Source organism: Theropithecus gelada, chromosome 15 (genome assembly GCF_003255815.1).
Source record: "Theropithecus gelada isolate Dixy chromosome 15, Tgel_1.0, whole genome shotgun sequence".
Classification (NCBI taxonomy): domain Eukaryota; kingdom Metazoa; phylum Chordata; class Mammalia; order Primates; family Cercopithecidae; genus Theropithecus; species Theropithecus gelada.
This window is the reverse complement of record NC_037683.1, coordinates 1,318,062-1,335,815: the sequence shown is the minus strand read 5'-3', so window position 1 is coordinate 1,335,815 and position 17,754 is coordinate 1,318,062. Positions and strand designations below refer to the sequence as shown.

Here is a 17,754-nt window from a genome sequence, read left to right as displayed (position 1 = left end):
CCCCCCCCCCCCCCCCCGGGGGGCAAAAGGGAGACTCTTTAAAAAAAAAAAAAAAAAAAAAAAAAAAAGACTGCTTTCCTGCTAGAGAGATGACCCCAATTCCCACCCCCTTTCTTTGGGCTCTCAGGGGCCAGGACCGGAGACAGAGCATACTTAGAGCTAGCCCTGGCCCTCAGGCTGCTTTTGGAAGGCGGAGTGTGGCAGGTGAGCATCAGGTGACACGTGCCCCCATGGCGACCGCAAGAAGGCGCTGGAGGCCGTTGTGAAGGAGCTGGGGGTTTCAGGTCCTCATGCCTGGCCCTGGTTCCAGGTATGAGGCTGTGGAGATGCACGGGTCTGCCTCTAATCCACAGCTTCCTGTTGCTGCTTGGGCAGCTCCATGGTTGCCGTCTGGTTGTGTTTCGAGTTTGTTCTCTTGGGCGTCTGTGCCCCGGAAGTTCCCTGTGCTTGATGGGGCCAGCACGTGTGAATAAACTTGACTTCAGCCAGAAGCTTTGAAGTCTTTGGACTCAAGCTTTACCCAAACCGCTTACAGGGTTGACGGGGACCGAGTGCCTGTCTCCCCCTTTTTTTTGAGATGGAGTCTTGCTCTGTCGCCCAGTGATCTCGGCTCACTGCAACCTCTGCCTCCCAGGTTCACGCCATTCTCCTGCCTCAGCCTCCCGAGTAACTGGGACTACAGGCGCCCGCCCCCATGCCCGGCTAATGTTTGTATTTTTAATAGAGACGGGGTTTCATCGTGTTAGCCAGGATGGTCTCGATCTCCTGACCTCATGATCTGCCCACCACAGCCTCCCAAAGTGCTGGGATTACAGGTGTGAGATTTGTAGTTCATTGAGAGAGAGAGAAAACGCTTAGTGTGCCGGGTAACTGCTCACTCTCATTGTGTGCTCACTCTGCCTAATGAGTGGGTCTAGGCATCCTCATTGTTCCCTTCCTCTGTCCTCAGCATCAGCCCAACCCTGACCAGGCCCCTTCCTGGGATTCCCGCACAACAGGAGCTCCGTGATGGGAAGGGGAGAGGGAAACCCACCTGGGGGTGCTCTTACAGGAGAGCAGAGCCCAGTGGAGTCCCTGCCCGGGACACTGAGGGAGGAAGAGCCACAGTTAATCCAAAAGGAAGGGTAGGGTGCAGCGATTGGCTGGATGGTGCTCAGAGAGGCAGGAAAAGAGCACGGCACAGAGTGGCTGAGGCCATCTGTGGTGGCCTTGGTGCCTAGAGAGGCAGAAGGAGAGGGCGTGGTGCAGGGCACCAAGGCCGTCCGTGGCTGCCTTGGTGGGGCTGACTGAGTTCTAGTGGACAGCAAGGGGCCAGGGCAGGGCTGGCTCATGGAGGGCTCTGAAGGCCACGTGCATCATCTGAAGTGAGGGGAAACCCATGGGTAGCTAAAGGGAAAGCACTAGCCAACCCCAGGTGTGCTGCACTGCTGCTCTAGGGGCTGGTCTGGCGGCATGGCTCTCTCCTGAGTGCCTGTAGGGCCTGAGTGCTGGCAGTCAGGCATCTCCTGCCCAGTGGGTTTGGTAAGATATTTCAGAAGGCATCCACCACTCTAAAACATGCTTATTGTGGGAACCATGGGGGAGACCGAAGAGCCTAGAGCCTTGAGAGCCTCTGACCGTTAATGTTAACAGGAAGGCAGCCTGTTCCTCTGGCTGGGGAGGGGGGTGTGCATGACAGGAAGCCCGTGCGTCTGTGCCTCTCTGGAGCTGTGGGTTGGGTATGTGGATGCCAGCCATGTGGTCCCCACCCTGCCTGAGCCTGAGTTTCCGTACTAGCGGCGGGAGATGGGACTAGAGGGTCTCCAAGGCTTCCCAAAGCTCTGCAATTCTGCTTCTCCGAGTCTTGACTGCAGGTCAGTGGGGACCCGGCCCCTCACCATCGCCTGCTACTGATCACCATCGGTTTGGTTTTCTCTCGAGGACTGTTCTGGAATTGAGGTGTAACGTGCTGTGTGTTCTTCCTTAGGGCTTGGTTGTTCGCGGGGGTCACAGCTCTTATGGCTGCAGCTAGCGTGACCCCCCCTGGCTCCTTGGAGTTGCTACAGCCTGGCTTCTCCAAGACCCTCCTGGGGACCAAGCTGGAAGCCAAGTACCTGTGCTCCGCCTGTGGAAACGTCCTGCGCAGGCCCTTCCAGGCGCAGTGTGGCCACCGCTACTGCTCCTTCTGCCTGGCCAGCATCCTCAGGTGCACGGGGCCGCAGGCTGGGAGGAGGGGCAGGCAGGCCAGGCCAGCCTTAGGGCCACGCTGCCCAGCCTGGTAGCTCCTGGCAGAGCCGGGTCCAGCTTAGATGTGCTCCAGTTTTCAATATTCCCTGGATTTCGGAGGTTTACCACAAAGAATGTAAAATTAATAATTTTAAAATGACAATTTGAAATACTATTGTGGATATATGGAGTTAAATATGATACATCGTTATAGTTAATTTCACCTTTTTATTATTTTTAATGTGAGTACTGGAAGGTTTAAAGTGCCGCCTACTGCTCACTTTTGGCTGCTCGAGTGGTGTGAGAGGCGTGGCCTCTGCACGTCAGCAGCAGCTCGGCCTATGGGGAGAGCCGGCAGCACCTGAGTTACTGCAGCCAGTGTCCTTGGCAGTTCAGGCGCGCCTTCTTCACAATCGGGGAGAGATAGAAACATTGTCCTGTGAATATTGGGGTTTAAAACATGTCCCTTTAACATTTGCCTGCTGTTGGTTTCACTAACGATGAGAAAGTTTAAAGAAACTGCGGTGTGGAGGTAGGTTTTTGAACTGAAGCAAATGGTGTTCATTTACTTTTTGTATTAAGTTTCACGGTGGGATTTTTTTTTTTTTGTCTTTTTCCCCCCTAGCTCTGGGCCTCAGAACTGTGCTGCCTGTGTTCACGAGGGCATATATGAAGAAGGCATTTCTATTTTAGAAAGCAGTTCGGTAAGTAAAATGTCTTGAAGCCAAAAATGTTAAACAGAAAATGTCTTAATTTCTTTTGTTTTTTGAGACAGAGTCTCGCTCTGTCGCCCAGGCTGGAGTGCAGTGGCTGGATCTCAGCTCACTGCAAACTCCGCCTCCCGGGTTTACGCCATTCTCCTGCCTCAGCCTCCCGAGTAGCTGGGACTACAGGCACCCGCCACCTCACCCGGCTAGTTTTTTGTATTTTTTTTAGTAGAGACGGGGTTTCACCGTGTTAGCCAGGATGGTTTCGATCTCCTGACCTCGTGATCCGCCCGCCTCGGCCTCCCAAAGTGCTGGGATTACAGGCGTGAGCCACCGTGCCCGGCCCAGCAGTTTCTTTTAACACCATGGGTGGGGCTGGGCACAGTGTCTCACACCTGTAATCCCAGCACTTTGGGAGGCCCAGGCAGGGGGATTGCTTGAGTCCAGGAGTTTGATTTTGAGACCAGCCTGGGCAACATAGTGAGACCCTGTCTCTACAAAAAACAAAAAACTTAGCAGGGGCCAGGCTCAGTGTCTCACACCTGTAATCCCAGCACTTTGCGGGGCCGAAGTGGGTGGATCACATGAGGTCAGGAGTTCGAGACCAGCCTGGTCCACATAGTGAAACCCCATCTCTACCAGAAATACAAAAAATTAGCTGGGCTTGGTGGCGCACGCCTATAGTCCCAGCCACTTGGGAGGCTGAAGTGGGAGGATCGCTTGAGCCTGGGAGGCGGAGGTTATAGTGAGCCAAGATCATGCCACTGTACTCCAACCTGGGTTACAAAGTGAGACCCCTCCTTAAAAAAAAAAAAAAAGGGCAGCCAGAAGTTGTCCCTTAGCAGACTCAGGAAGTTTAGGATCTGGAAATTTTGGCATCAAGGTGAGTCTAAAAAAAAAATGGAATCAGGGAGTCATCCTCTGCTCCTGGAGTGGCCTGGGAAGGCGACGCGACGCAGTGTTGGTTGGTTTGGACACGTGGCCTGTGTTCCTCGGTTGCAGCAGGGAGACTGGGAGGAGGTTTAACCTGAGGGATGTTCCTCTCCCCAGGCTTTCCCAGATAATGCTGCCCGCAGGGAGGTGGAGAGCCTGCCGGCCGTCTGTCCCATTGATGGGTGCACCTGGAAGGGGACCCTGAAAGAATATGAGGTAAAGATGCCTGTGTGTGGCACGGTGACAGAAGCCCAGCGGTCGGGAGTCGCCCACACTCCCCCAGCGGTCGGGACCTTGTCCTGCACGTTCTCACTGGGGCTGAAGCCTGTCTGATGTCTGTGGAGGAAGAGACGGAGCTGCTCCTTAGAGTACGTCCATTTAGAAACACAAGTAGTGCAGAGCACAGACCTGCACCGTGGAGCTAGGGCTGTGTGACCTCGGGCGAGGTACTTACCCTCTCTGTGCCTCAGGTTTCTTGTTTGTCAATGGGAGTGCAGGATCCCACTATCGTGGGGTAACTGTGAGGGTTGGAGGTGCCCGTGTGAGCCTTGGGCATGCCGTGGTTATCTAAGGTTATCTAAGTGGTAGCATTTCCTGGGAATGAAGGGGAGATCGCTGTGCACTGGGGCCTGCGGCTTTCAAGTTTGGTGGGGGTTTTTGTTGTGTCTCTTGTATCCACAAAGGATTTCTTATTTTGAATTGTGTTGACATTGGAAATTGCAGAAATAATGGACACCCTTGTCTTATGGTCACAGCAACATAGGCAGTGGCCTGCACTTCAGTTGGCCGTGGTTTGTCCCTGTGTACTGGGCGAGCTGTGTGCTGGGCGAGGCGGGCTTGCGTTCCTGCACTGGCGCATTGGGGATTTCAGTGTGATTCTCATGTCACCTTTTAGGCATTTGGAAACTTAACCTGTAGTGTAGAGGCCAGGAGGTGCCGAGAGAGCTAGTCAAGGCCACTACGGCTTGCCAAGTTATGCAGTCTTCCTTGTCATAATGAGTGCCCTTTAAGAGGTTTCTCTCTGGGATCCTTGTACAGGATTCCTGGAGTAACACTGTCCACCGAGCCCAAAGGTAGAGGCAGCCCAGTGTCCACGGATGATGGATAAACATGGGAAGTGTGATCTGTGAACACGGTGGGATATGATTCAGCCTTAAAAAGGAAGGAGATTCAGACACAGACTCCCCAGGGATGAACTCTGAGGCCAGTGTGCTGAGTGACATGAGCCAGTTACCAAAGGACAGACCCTCTGTGATTCCACTTGGGGACACCCCCAGAGTCATCACATCCGTAGGCACAGGAAGTAGAATGGAGGGGCAGGGGTCATTGTTCAGTGAACACTGAGTCACAGATTGGAATCTCACAGTGAGGCGGTACCTTGATGCCATCCAGTCCAGCCTCAGGTTGGTGAGGCTGTGAGGGCTGTTTGCTCGGAACCCTGGCTTTCTGCACTTAAGGGAGCTTCCTGCCCAGGCCGGGTCTGGGATCTCCTGCTTAGCTGAACCCTGGGGTGTTGCCGGCTGGGTTGGAATTGGACCTGCATTACTGTGGGTTTCTCCTCTCCCCTCCCTGCCCTGTGAGCCTGGCCACGCCTGCCTCGATCTTTTGAGTCTCTGCTTTGTGGTCTTTGGGCTCCAAGTTTCGTTTTTTCAGAAGAATCGTCCCAGCTGTATCTGGGGTGAACGAGATGTGCTTCCTCCCTAGCCCGGGGATTGTGTCCTGGACATGGAGCGAGACTCCTGCCTCTGTGGACAGAGATGCCAGGCCGTCCGCAGCCACGACGTGCGATGCAAAGCTTTCTAGGCCCCTGTGTGGCTCTGCTGCACGAGCGGCTATGGTGCATGGCATCGTACACCCCACTCCCTGCTCCTCTAAAGAGGCGCAGCTTGGTCATTGCCCAGTGCTGTCTGCAAGGGAGATGGCTCCCAGGGGAGGTGGCCCAGGGTCAGGGACTCCCTGGTAGGGTCAGAGTACTAGCTGGCTGCAGGGGGTAGGGGTAGCATAGCTACTGAGAGGACTGAGAGGTGCCTGGGGGACAGGTGGGATAATAGTTCCCAGCTCTGCACTGGACCCTGAGGCCTCTGGGGTCTCTGCCACCTCCAGGCTTATGGGATGCAACAGTGACAATTATGAGGGCCTCCGGCTGAGGGCCAGGGACTATAGCCAGCCCCTGGGCTGGAGTGCCACGCGGTCCTGCAGGCACGCAGGGTGGAAAGTCCCTGGCCTGCACCTTTGAGAGCTCTGGAAAGTCCCTGAGAGGAGCCGGGTTTGGTCATGTGGGAGGGGCAGGCACTGCTCTGGAATAGCTTGGCTGTGGCCTTTGATTTTATTGATAAAACCTCTCACTGGCTGTAAATGTCACACGTGGGGACGGAAATCAAACCCTCTCCGTGCAGTTGGGAGCCAGCTCTGCAGGCATAGCTGGGCCTGAGTCGCCTCTCTCTGCGCTCAGGTTGCTCAGAGTGTGCTGCTAGTTGGGGCCTTATTGTGAACACAGTCCTGAGGCTAAGGCTGCTTTTCTTTCTTGATGGTCTGAACTTTGTTGGAAAAGGGGAAAATCCTGCTTAGCTTTTGAATATGTTTGTCCTTTGCAATGATGCCTTTCTAGGAACTGAATGATTTTATTTATTTATTTTTATTTTTAAGTTTTTTTTGAGGCAGGGTCTCGCTCTGTTGTCCAGGCTAGAGCGCAGTGGCGCGATCTCAGCTCACTGCAACCTCCACCTCCCAGGTTCAAGCGATTCTTCTGCCTCAGCCTCCAGGTGCCTGCCACCACATCTGGCTCATTTTTTGTATTTCTTGTAGAGATGGGGTTTTGTACCATGTTGGCCAGGCTGGTCTTGAATTCCTGACCTCAAGTGATCCATCCGCCTTGGCCTCCCGAAGTGCTGAGATTACTGGCATGAGCCACTGCACCTGGCCAAATCGAGTGATTTTTGAAACTTTAGGTAAATGTTGATGGAGTGCTTGCCGAGCGCTAAAAGCAGAGCTGAATTCCCCAGCAGCCCCGGAGCTACTCGTTCTGGCAGCTGGGTCCACCGTGGGGGTGCAGGGAGACCTTCCAGAGGGGACACAGACGGGCTGCACGAGCACGGAAAGGCCGGGAAAAGCCAAGTCTGCTCGGCCTCATGGACATTCTAGTGACATTCAGAGGGATGACGACTGTATTTGCGTCAAATGTTTACTTTGAATTCTGGCTGAATAAATATTGATTTTTTTGAGCTGTGCCCGCTGTGAGTGGGGAGAAGACTGAGACAGATGGTGCTGGTGTAGATGTATCTGCTGCAGGACATCCCTGGTCCCACTGGGGATTTCAAGTACCAAGTCCCAAGAGAAAGGTGTTTTTTTTGTTTTGTTTTTTGTTTTTTGAGACGGAGTCTCGCTCTGTCGCCCAGGCTGGAGTGCAGTGGCCCAGTCTCAGCTCACTGCAAGCTCCGTCTCCCGGGTTCACGCCATTCTCCTGGCTCAGCCTCCCAAGTGGCTGGGACTACAGGCGCCTGCCACCACGCCCGGCTAATTTTTTTGTATTTTTAGTAGAGACGGGGTTTCACTGTGTTAGCCAGGATGGTCTCGATCTCCTGACTTTGTGATCTGCCCGCCTCAGCCTCCCAAAGTGCTGGAATTACAGGTGTGAGCCACCGCGCCCGGCCAAGAAGTATTTTATTTTTGACATTTCAAGCATGCAGCGCATCTGAGCAGTGAGGCTGAAAATAGAGGCATGCCGCTGCCCCATAGGCCTGCACGCTGCCCCACAGCACCAGCCAGCCTTCGCCAGCCTTCTTTCAGCCCTTCAACCCTGACACATATTTTTTTCTTTTCTGGCTTATTTTAAAGCAAATGAAAATGTCATATCATTTCATCTATGAGCATTTTATTATTATTATTATTTTTAGAGATAGGGTCTTGCTCTGTTGCCCAAGCTAGCATGTAGTGATGGAATCCTAGCTCGCTGCAGCCTCGAACTCCTGGGCTCAAGTGATCCTCCCGCTTTGGCCTCCTAAAGTGCTGGGATTACAGGTGGGAACTCACTGTGCCCAGCCATTTTATTATGTTTTAAAAGACAGTCTTTTTTATTTTTACTTTTTATTTATTTTTTTGAGATGGAGTCTTGCTCTGTTACCCAGGCTGGAGTGCAGTGGCTCAATCTTGGCTCACTGCAAGCTCTGCCTCCTGGGTTCGCATCATTCTCCTGCCTCAGCCTCCCAAGTGGCTGGGACTACAGGCGCTCGCCACCACGCCCAGCTGATTTTTTGTATTTTTAGTAGAAATGGGGTTTCACTTTGTTAGCCAGGATGGTCTCGATCTCCTGACCTCGTGATCAGCCTGCCTCGGCCTCCCAAAGTGCTGGGATCACAGGCGTGAGCCACCGCGCCCGGCCTAAAGAGCAGTTTTTTAATTAAATCTAAGAACACTGACTGTGCATTCGTTTTTATGTTTCATAAGCCGTAATAGTTGTTTTGTAAGTCATAATAGTTGTTTTGTAACCCGTAATAGTTGTTTCATAAGCCATAGTAGTTGTTGAGACTCCTCTTTGACTCAGCTTGATGACGGCTCATTACACACTAGTGCGGCCGAGGCCGGGTCCTGTCCCGTCAGTGGGTAGCAGAGTGCAAGGCGCTGTCGGGTTCGGGGAGTTGGTTCCTTTGGCAGGCTTAGCTTGGACCAGTGCTACAGGAGGTCTTGGAGGGCCGGGCCCGTGTACCCTGGGGCGCCTCTGAGGAGTAGTTGCAGCATCTGTGTGAAGGTTTGGGAGGAACACTCCCCAGGGAGGTTGAAGGGAAGCCAGCCCAAGTGCCTGTGCTGTCCAGAGCAGGGTCTCCCCTCTCCGGGGAGGTGTCATTAACCCTTTCCTGATTCACTTGGGGCTTCTGAGCTGTAGCCAGCTTTCCATGGAGCTGCTGACCCCCGCGTCCCACCCCATGAAGGGCCCTGCAGCCAGGTCTTCTGATGTCCTGGCCTCTCGGGAACCTTCCTCTCAGCACGTTGTCCTCCTCTCTCTGGGCTGCGCCCATCGGTACAGAATGTGCTGTAGTCTCTCCTGCCTCAAAACTTAGGGTTGTGCTCAGTGAGCTAAGCCAGGCACAGGAAGATAAATACTGCATGAATTCACTGACAGAGTCCCCGGAGTGGTCAAATTCAGAGCCAGGGGATGGTGCTGGGGGCTGGAGGAGGGGAATGGGAAGTTAGGGTTTAACAGGGATAGGGTTTCAGGTTTCTACAACGGAAAGGGTTGTGGAGGTAGATGGTGGTGATGGTTATGTAACATCAGTGAAACATACTTAATACCACAGAACTGTGCACTTAAAAATGGTTAAGATGATGCATTTTATGTTTATCATGATTCAAGAAACTTAACAGATTTTCAACTCCATGTTCCTTTGACTTCCATTCCCTTTCTCTGTTCCCAGTCATAGCAGACTTCTCCCAAAAGACATGTTTAAATCTGACCGGGCACAGCGGTTCATGCCTGTAATCCCAGTACTTTGGGAGGCTTAGGTGGGCAGATTGCTTGAGCTCAGGAGTTCAAGACCAGCCTGGGCAAGATGGCTCTACTGCTGGGTGTGAGGGCTCATGCCTGTAATCCCAGCACTTTGGGAGGCTGTGGCAGGTGGATCACAAGGTCAGGAGATTGAGAACATCCTGGCTAACACAGTGAAATCCTGTCTCGACTAAAAATACAAAAAAATGGCCGGGCACGGTGGCTCAAGCCTGTAATCCCAGCACTTTGGGAGGCCAAGATGGGCGGATCACGAGGTCAGGAGATCGAGACCATTCTAGCTAGCATGGTGAAACCCCGTCTCTACTAAAAAAAATACAAAAAACTGGCCGGGCGAGGTGGCGGGCCCCTGTAGTCCCAGCTACTTGGGAGGCTGAGGCTGGAGAATGGCATGGACCTGGGAGGCGGAGCTTGCAGTAAGCTGAGATCCGGCCACTGCACTCCAGCCTGGGCGACAGAGCAAGACTCCATCTCAAAAAAACAAAAAAAACCAAAAAAACACACAAGATGGCTCTACCAAAAATACAAAGAAATTTAGCTGGGTGTGGTGGTGTGTGCCTGTAGTCCCAGCTATGTGTGGGGACTGTGGTCGAGGCTGCGGTGACCTATATTCTCACCCCTGCACTCCAGCCTAGTTGACCATATCAGTCCATTTTTCATACTACTATGAAGAAATACCCGAGACTGGGTAGTTTATAAAGAAAAAGAGGTTGAATGGACTTACAGTTCCACATGACTGGGGAGGCCTCACAATCATGGAGGAAGGCAAAGGAGGGGAAAGGCACATCTCACATGGCAGCAGGCAAGAGAGCATGTGCAGGGGAACTGCCCTTTATAAAACCGTCAGATCCCATGAGACTTAGTCACTGTCATGAGAACAGCACGGGAAAAACCCGTCCCACGATTCAGTGACCTCCCACCGGGCCCTCGCACAACACGGGGATTATGGGCGCTGCAGTTCAAGATGAGATTTGAGTGGGGACACAGCCACACCATATCAGTGACAAAGTGAGACCCTGTCTCAAAAAAACAAAACAAAACAAAAAGCCTTGTTTAGTTTTATTTCCACACCTCACCGGCCCCTTATGGAGGCAGGCGGCACCTCCTGTGGCTTGGGCCAGAGGCCTGAGAGTCCTTCTTGACTTCTCTGTGTCCCTGTAAGAGCACATTCAGTCTGCCAGCAGGTCCACGTGGCTCCCCAGACACGTCCTGCATCTCACCTTGTCTCCCCTTCCACTAGCACCTTTGTGGTGCCTGCCACCCCGTTCTTCCTCCTGTGACCACGTGGCTTCCCAACCTTAGAGTCTGTGAGAAGCGTGGCTGCCAGGCAGTCCTGGAAGGGTTCAGCCACGTCCCGTCACCTTGCTGTCCCGACCCCTCACATCTGGGCAGAGCCCTCAAAACGGTCCAGGAAGCCCTGCCAGGGGCAGCAGTGGGCCAGAGAGGTGGCTGGGTTCTGCATCCTACATTCTAGATTCTTCCTGGCTTGGGTGTGGCGATGAGCTGGCACGGCCTCCTTTCCCTCTGTGTCCTTTTCCCTTGCCACCCTGGCCATCTGTGGACGTCCACAGTCCTCTGCCTCACCTGACGCTTAGCCTGCAGCACCGGCTCCTGCCTCCCTAGACCGCATCTTGTGGCACCTTCCCGGCCCTGCCTCCACTGCCTGCCTTCCCTGGTGTTCCGGCACCGGTGGTCACTCTGTCAGGTTGTCAGCTCCAGGAGGGCAGGGCCTCTGCCCAGCTCATGGGTGGCTCAGTGTGTGGGAATGCGTGGGCTCCTGAGTGACCTTCCTGTGTGTCACTGGCCCTCGCCTGTCTTCCTTGTAGCTTAGGCCCTTTCCAATGCATGTGCTGTGCAGCTAGAACCAGCCTGTCCCAGGCCTAGCTCCTGGCACCTTGGCCTGGTGGGCTTGTGCCTCAGGCCTTTGCTGGCTTCCTGGTGCTGGAGGCAGAGGCCACCTGCCCTCATGCTATCTCCTGTGCATGTTCCCTGTCCCTTCACACCTCCCGCCTACAGTGAGGATGGGGCTGGGACTGGCAAGACTCAGCCTGGACCGTGTTGTGCTTGGTCATCAGAGCAAGAGCGTGGCCTGCTTTCTCGGTTAGGAGCTGGTGTGTTTGGCAGGGACCCGCTGGTGCCGAGCAGGGATTGTGCACTTGGCTGTTTTAGGGGGCAGATAGGGGAGCCTGGCGGTGACGAGGCACCCACACAGAGACCCCCGTGGCAGAGCATCCCCTCAGCTCAGGGTGGGGCGGAGAGAGTGGAGACGAGGACGCACCAATCTCCTCCTGCCGTCCCACCTGTGGGAGCCCTGAGAGCTACCTGCAGAGGGCGGCCCCCAGGACAGGCGGGGAGGATGGCACCCAGGACCCGCATGCAGACACCAAACCGGCATTATATCACCTGGTGTCCTCGGGTGAAGCTGTGGCTGCCCGAATGTCCCACGCGAGTTCTACTGACACTTTCTCCTTTTGTTGCCAGAGCTGCCACGAAGGCCGCTGCCCGCTCATGCTGACCGAATGTCCTGCATGCAAAGGCCTGGTCCGCCTGGGTGAAAAGGAGCGCCACCTGGAGCACGAGTGCCCAGAGAGAAGCCTGAGCTGCCGGCATTGCCGGGCGCCCTGCTGCGGGGCAGACGGGAAGGTGCGTGCGGTGGAGCAGCAACATGTGTGACTGCAGCTGTGCGGGGCTGAGCTGGGGAGCTGCGTGCTGGCCACTGGGGCTGCGTTGACCCCTTTGCACTCGTTCCCCGCCTCGGCCCTTTCCCTGGAGACATGCAGGTGGATGTTTCTTGGCAGAACTGGGAATGGGTGTAAAGTTAATGCCGAGGCCTTTCAAAAACATTTTTGTAAGCTGGGCGCGGTGGCTCATGCCTGTCATCCCAGTGCTTTGGGAGGCTGAGGCGGGTGGATCACAAGGTCAGGAGTTTGAGACCAGCCTGGCCAACATGGTGAAACCCTTTCTTTACTAAAAACACAAAAAATTAGCCAGACGTGGCCAGGCACGGTGGCTCACGCCTGTGATCCCAGCACTTTCGGAGCCTGAGGGGGGCAGATCACAAGGTCAGGAGATCGAGACCATCCTAGCTAACACGGTGACACCTCGTTTCTACTAAAAATACAAAAAAAATTAGCCAGGCATGGTGGTGGGCACTTGTAGTCCCAGCTACTCGGGAGGCTGAGGCTGCTGAGGCTGAAGAATGGTGTGAACCTGGGAGGCGGAGCTTGCAGTGAGCCAAGATTGCGCCACTGCACTCCAGCCTGGGTGACAGAGCGAGACTCTGTCACAAAAGAAAAAAAAAAATTAGCCAGGCATGGTGGCGAGTGCCTGTAATCCCAGCTACTCGGGAGGCTGAGGCAGGAGAATTGCTTGAACCCAGGAGGCAGAGGTTGCAGTGAGCTGAGATCGCGCCACTGCACACTAACCTGGGCAACAGAGTGAGACTCCGTCTCAAAAAAAAAGAAAAAAAGTTACAAAAGAAAAGCATTTTTGTCTTAGAAAAGTCTAAATGCATCAGGTAGAGAGTGCAGCAGTGGGTATGTGTCCATCCTCGCCAGGCCTGGGCGTTGCCCCCGAGACAGTTGCTCAAGTGTGACTTCGTGTTTCCCCGAAGTGTTGGTGAGAACACACTTCTGCGGTGCACAGAGCTACAGTGGCTAGCGCCGTGTCTGAGCTGTAGCTGTGACTGTCCACACGGCCTGCAGCCTGTGTCTGCGTCCCTGTTGTCTGTCTTTGCCTTGGTGTATGTGGATCACGATCCACACAGGGTTCCTGCCTTTGGTGGAAATGTCTCCGGGTCTCTCCCTGCCTCTGGGGCCCATGGCATCTTTTTTCCTGGGCTCTTGTACTTCAGGAGCCCCACTTCGCTGACCCGTCCCCACTTCCGTGTAAACTGTCAGATGGACGGACGGGCCTGACCAGAACACATCTGGGGCCCCAGGCCCTCCGCAGCGGCACATCAGGGTCTATCTTGGAGACGTCCCGCACGCAGCCAGCCCAGTCCATCCGCCAGACCCTCCCGCCGGCCTCCCCTCCTGGCGGGAGCAGCGTTTCCCCATCTCCACAGGGGCCTTTGTTTTACGTGGCTTCCGAATCTCCTCTGGTGGCTTGGGTCTCCCTCGCATTGCCCTGGAGCTGGCAGAACAAACAAAACGTTAAGATCTCCAAGGCTCCTGGGTGGTGCTGGCAGGATCCTGCCCGGGAGGAGCACCGTCCTGCGAGGCTCGAGGGTGACCACGTGCTCCTGCAGCCCCTCAGCGCTACCCAGCCCAAGCACTGTGTGCCACCCTCCACCCCCACTTGCCACCCATGCCTGGCTTTGGCGTCCAGCCTCATGCTCCTGATCGCTTCTTTTGAAGGCGCACCACGAGGTCTGCCCCAAGTTCCCCTTGACTTGTGATGGCTGTGGCAAGAAAAAGATCCCCCGGGAGAAGGTGAGTGTCCTTCATGTCCTCTGAGGACCGCGGGGCGGGGCCCATGTGTTGGCCGTGAGGGTCCTGTGGGGTGGGGGGTGGGGCAGGTTATGACCTTTGTGCCCAAAGGAACTGCAGTGCAAAGCCCCGTAACGTTGGGTCATGGATGCGTTCATGGTGGCGGCTGCTCTCCTGAGTGGACTGGGGCCCAGGTGGCTGAGTCCTGAGCCCTCTTCTTCATCCTCCAGTGTACACAGCTGCTTACTTTTGGGCAAGTCACTTCCCAGTTATCCTGAAAATGAAACATTAAAGTTCTCATAACCCTCCATGTGCTGCTTATGAGAAATTTTGGTACTGACTTTGATGCTGAGTGTTTGCAGCAAGCAGCCGGGGTGGAGACTGGGCGCCCTAGTCTGGTCTGCCGCCACAGCAGTGAAATGTTGGTGCCTCGCCTGGCAGAACCTCGTCCCTGGCATCCTTACTGTGTCAGGAAAATGGCTTCTCGCCCAGTTGAGAGTTAACTGCTGCAGATGACACCTTTAGGAAGGGAAGCTGGGAAATAATACACATGGAGGCGTTTTCCCAGACTGCCTCCCTTATTGGAGGTGAGGGTAGCTCATCCAGAGAGGCTGAAGCTCTGGAAGGGGAGGTGGCACCTGCTCCGTGTGTCAGAGGTCAGATGTGGAGGCCTCGCAGGTGGCAGTCCCCATCTGGGCAGCCACAGGAGGGGTCAGGCTGCCCGGGCCCGCCCAGAAGCTCAGCCCGATAGGTGTGTGCCTGTCTTTCTGGTTTGCTTCTGTTTAAATACAGGTCACAGCCCAAGCCCTGAAACGGGTGGGGCTGGGGGACGGGACAGGGCTGTCTCCTCACCTCTGTCCACTTGTCTGTGAAATGTCCCACACTGTGAGCTTGGCCAAGCGCTGTCTGAAAGTGTCTTTTCCCTTCGCCTGGAGACTGAAGCTCATACTCGAAGCTTGATGGGGGGTTTGTCTCGTCGGAGCACCATAGAGGCTGTGGCTGCTGCCATGCCCCCTTCAGAGGCCAGGACGCCCGCCTGGGGCCCGTGTCTGCAAGGCTGTGTCTCCTGCTGGTGGGGCCTGGAGGTGCTCCTGAGAGGTGCCCTCTGCGCATGCCCTGGTCTGCGTCAGCCCTTGTCTGTCCTGAGGGGGTTTACGGAGGAGTCAGGAGGTGATTCTTTCCTTGAGACTTTGTTTCCAGAGTGAAAGACGAAGACGGTCGCCCAGGCAGCGCAGCGGTGTCTGGTGGACTTTGTCCCCATCACTGTGAACACGTGGCTTTCTATGCGCATGGTGCATTTTCATCCCATCTTTTTTTTTTTTTTTTTTTTTTTTTGAGACAGAGTCTCGCTGTGTCACCCAGGCTGAAGTGCAGTGGCGAGATCGCGGCTCACTGCAAGCTCTGCCTCCCAGGTTCACACCATTCTCCTGCCTCAGCCTCCCGAGTGGTTTGGACTATAAATGCCCACCACCACGCCCAGCTAATTTTGTTTTTGTATTTTTGGTACAGATGGGGTTTCACCATGTTGGCCAGGATGGTCTCAATCTCCTGACCTCGTGATCCACCCGCGTCAGCCTCCCAAAGTGCTGGGATTACAGGTGTGAACCGCTGTGTCTGGCCCTTTTTTCTTCTTTTTTTTTTTTTTTGAGATGGAGTCTCGCTCTGTTGCCAGGCTGGAAGTGCAGTGGCGCAATCTCGGCTCACTGCAAGCGCTGCCTCCCGGGTTCAAGCAATTCTCTGCCTCCTGAGTATCTGGGATTACCAGCACCTGCCACTACGCCCAGCTAGTTTTTATATTTTTAGTAGAGACAGGGTTTTACCACCTTGGCCAGGCTGGTCTTGAACTCCTGACCTCGTGATCCACCCACCTCGGCCTCCCAAACTGCTGTGATTACAGGTGTGAGCCACTGTGCCCGGCCTTTCTTATCTTTTTTTAATGTTGCAAATCTTGGTTCCTAACACTGGTAACATATTTGCTTTATGTTGTATATAGAGTAGGTTTAAAATTAAAAATACCTGCTGAGCGTGGTAGCTCACGCCTGTAATCCCAGCACTTTGGGAGACTGAGGCGGGAGGATCACTTGAGGCCAGTTCGAGACCAGCCCGGCCAACATGGTGAAACTCCGTCTCTACTGAAAATACAAAAATTAGCTGGGCATTGTGTTGCACATCTCTAGTCCCAGCTGCTTGGGAGGCTGAGGTGCGAAAATTACTTGAACCCAGGAGGTGGAGGTTGCAGTGAACTGAGATCACACCACTGCACTCCAGCCTGGGTGACAGAGTGAAAGCCTATCTAAAAAAAGAAGGCGGCCGGGCGCGGTGGCTCAAGCCTGTAATCCTAGCACTTTGGGAGGCCGAGACGGGCGGATCACGAGGTCAGGAGATCGAGACCATCCTGGCTAACACGGTGAAACCCCGTCTCTACTAAAAAAAAAAATACAAAAAACTAGCGGGGCGAAGTGGCGGGCGCCTGTGGTCCCAGCTACTTGGGAGGCTGAGGCAGGAGAATGGCGTGAACCTGGGAGGCGGAGCTTGCAGTGAGCTGAGATCCGGCCACCGCACTCCAGCCTGGGCGACAGAGCCAGACTCAGTCTCAAAAAAAAAAAAAAAAAAAGAAGGCAAGGCCGGGTGTGGTAGCTCACGCCTGCAGTCCCAGCACTTTGGGAGGCCAAGGCTGGTGGATCACCTGAGGTCAGGAGATCAAAACCAGCCTGGCCAACATGGCAAAACCACTTCTCTATTAAAAATACAAAAATTAGCCAGGTGTGGTGGCACAGGCACTCCTGTAATCCCAGCTACTTGGGAAGCTGAGACAGGAGAATCACTTGAACCCGGGAGGCACAGGTTGCTATAAGCCAAGATCGCACCAGTGCACTCCAGCCTGGGCCGCAGAGTGAGACTCCATCTCAAAAAAACAATAAACAAAAACCAGCAACGTGACTTCTGGTGATGAGGCCACCTGTTTCTTCACAGCTCTTTTTGTTCTTGGAAGTACATCTTACCAAGACGTAGGGTCCACATACCATGTTCTGAGGTCAATTGGAATACATTTTTTCTTTGAGTTTATGTTAGATGTGGTATGTAGTTCATTTGCTTCGGGCTCTTTTAAAATGTGAGGTTTTTTAAAGATTTGCTTTTGTTTTTTGATGAGGTAAACTATTGGTCTGCTATGTATCAGTCAGAGCTGTGCAGAGGCACCAGAGCTGCCTCCCTTCAGGCTGTGTCTCGTCCTCCCAGCCCCTCCTCTCCATCTTTGCTGGTTTTGCTGGAGCCTCTCTTGGTGACCACGCTCCCAGGGCTTGGTTGGGTTCCTCACCGCTGCCTGGGACATGTGCAGGGCTGAGCCAAGCATGGGGCGGTGTGTGTTGGGACCTGGTCCCTTGAAGGCTGGCCTGTGGGGCTCGCTGGACAGAAGTGGGCCTGGGCCTCATGGCTGAACAGCCCAGAAGCCTCGGCGGTCACGGGCACCTTTTGTTTGATGAAGTGTTTGCCCCTTCATGATGACACTGGCAGGAACCACGGGCGGGCGGTGTTTAGCGTTTCCTGGGGGCCTGGGGGTTGTCCTCCTGTCCTCACAGGAACCCTAGGGCACCCTTTATCAGATGAGGAAATTGAGGCTTACAGAGGCCACGCACCCAGCTGGCTTTCAGCTCCGTGGATGGCCCAGGTGGGCAGCCTGGGGGGACTTGTCTCTCCTCGTTTCCAGCAGCGCCTTCTCTCACACCTCCCCTCCCTGGGCGCTCCCACCCCCATTCCCAGCGTGCTGCACACACGCCGGATTCCTGGCCTCTTCTCCTTCAGCTTCCGGTGGTGGGAATTTCGGAGCCTGGACAGAGGAAAGAGAGCGCGTTAGAACTTGGGGCCCTGCTGAGGCTCAAGATGGGGGGTGTCCAGTGCCCGTTCTGTTTCGTTCCTGCCTCCACTTCTTCCCGCAGCCCAGTGTTTCATCCGAAAATACTTCAGTGACAGCACAGGGATCCTT

The 17,754-nt window shown here is 54.5% G+C and overlaps 1 protein-coding gene across 2 annotated transcripts in view; it reads left to right on the top strand.

Moving 5' to 3' along the window:
- TRAF2 (TNF receptor associated factor 2) overlaps positions 1-17,754 on the top strand; it is a 46,809-nt gene that overhangs the window by 15,200 nt on the left and 13,855 nt on the right. For both annotated transcript variants that reach the window (XM_025359550.1, XM_025359551.1), the window contains 5 exons: positions 1,967-2,185; positions 2,831-2,909; positions 3,963-4,061; positions 11,824-11,985; positions 13,701-13,775. In XM_025359550.1, the coding sequence (XP_025215335.1) occupies positions 1,998-2,185; positions 2,831-2,909; positions 3,963-4,061; positions 11,824-11,985; positions 13,701-13,775 (603 nt within the window). In that variant the 5' untranslated portion in view covers positions 1,967-1,997. The remainder of the gene's footprint in view (positions 1-1,966; positions 2,186-2,830; positions 2,910-3,962; positions 4,062-11,823; positions 11,986-13,700; positions 13,776-17,754) is intronic.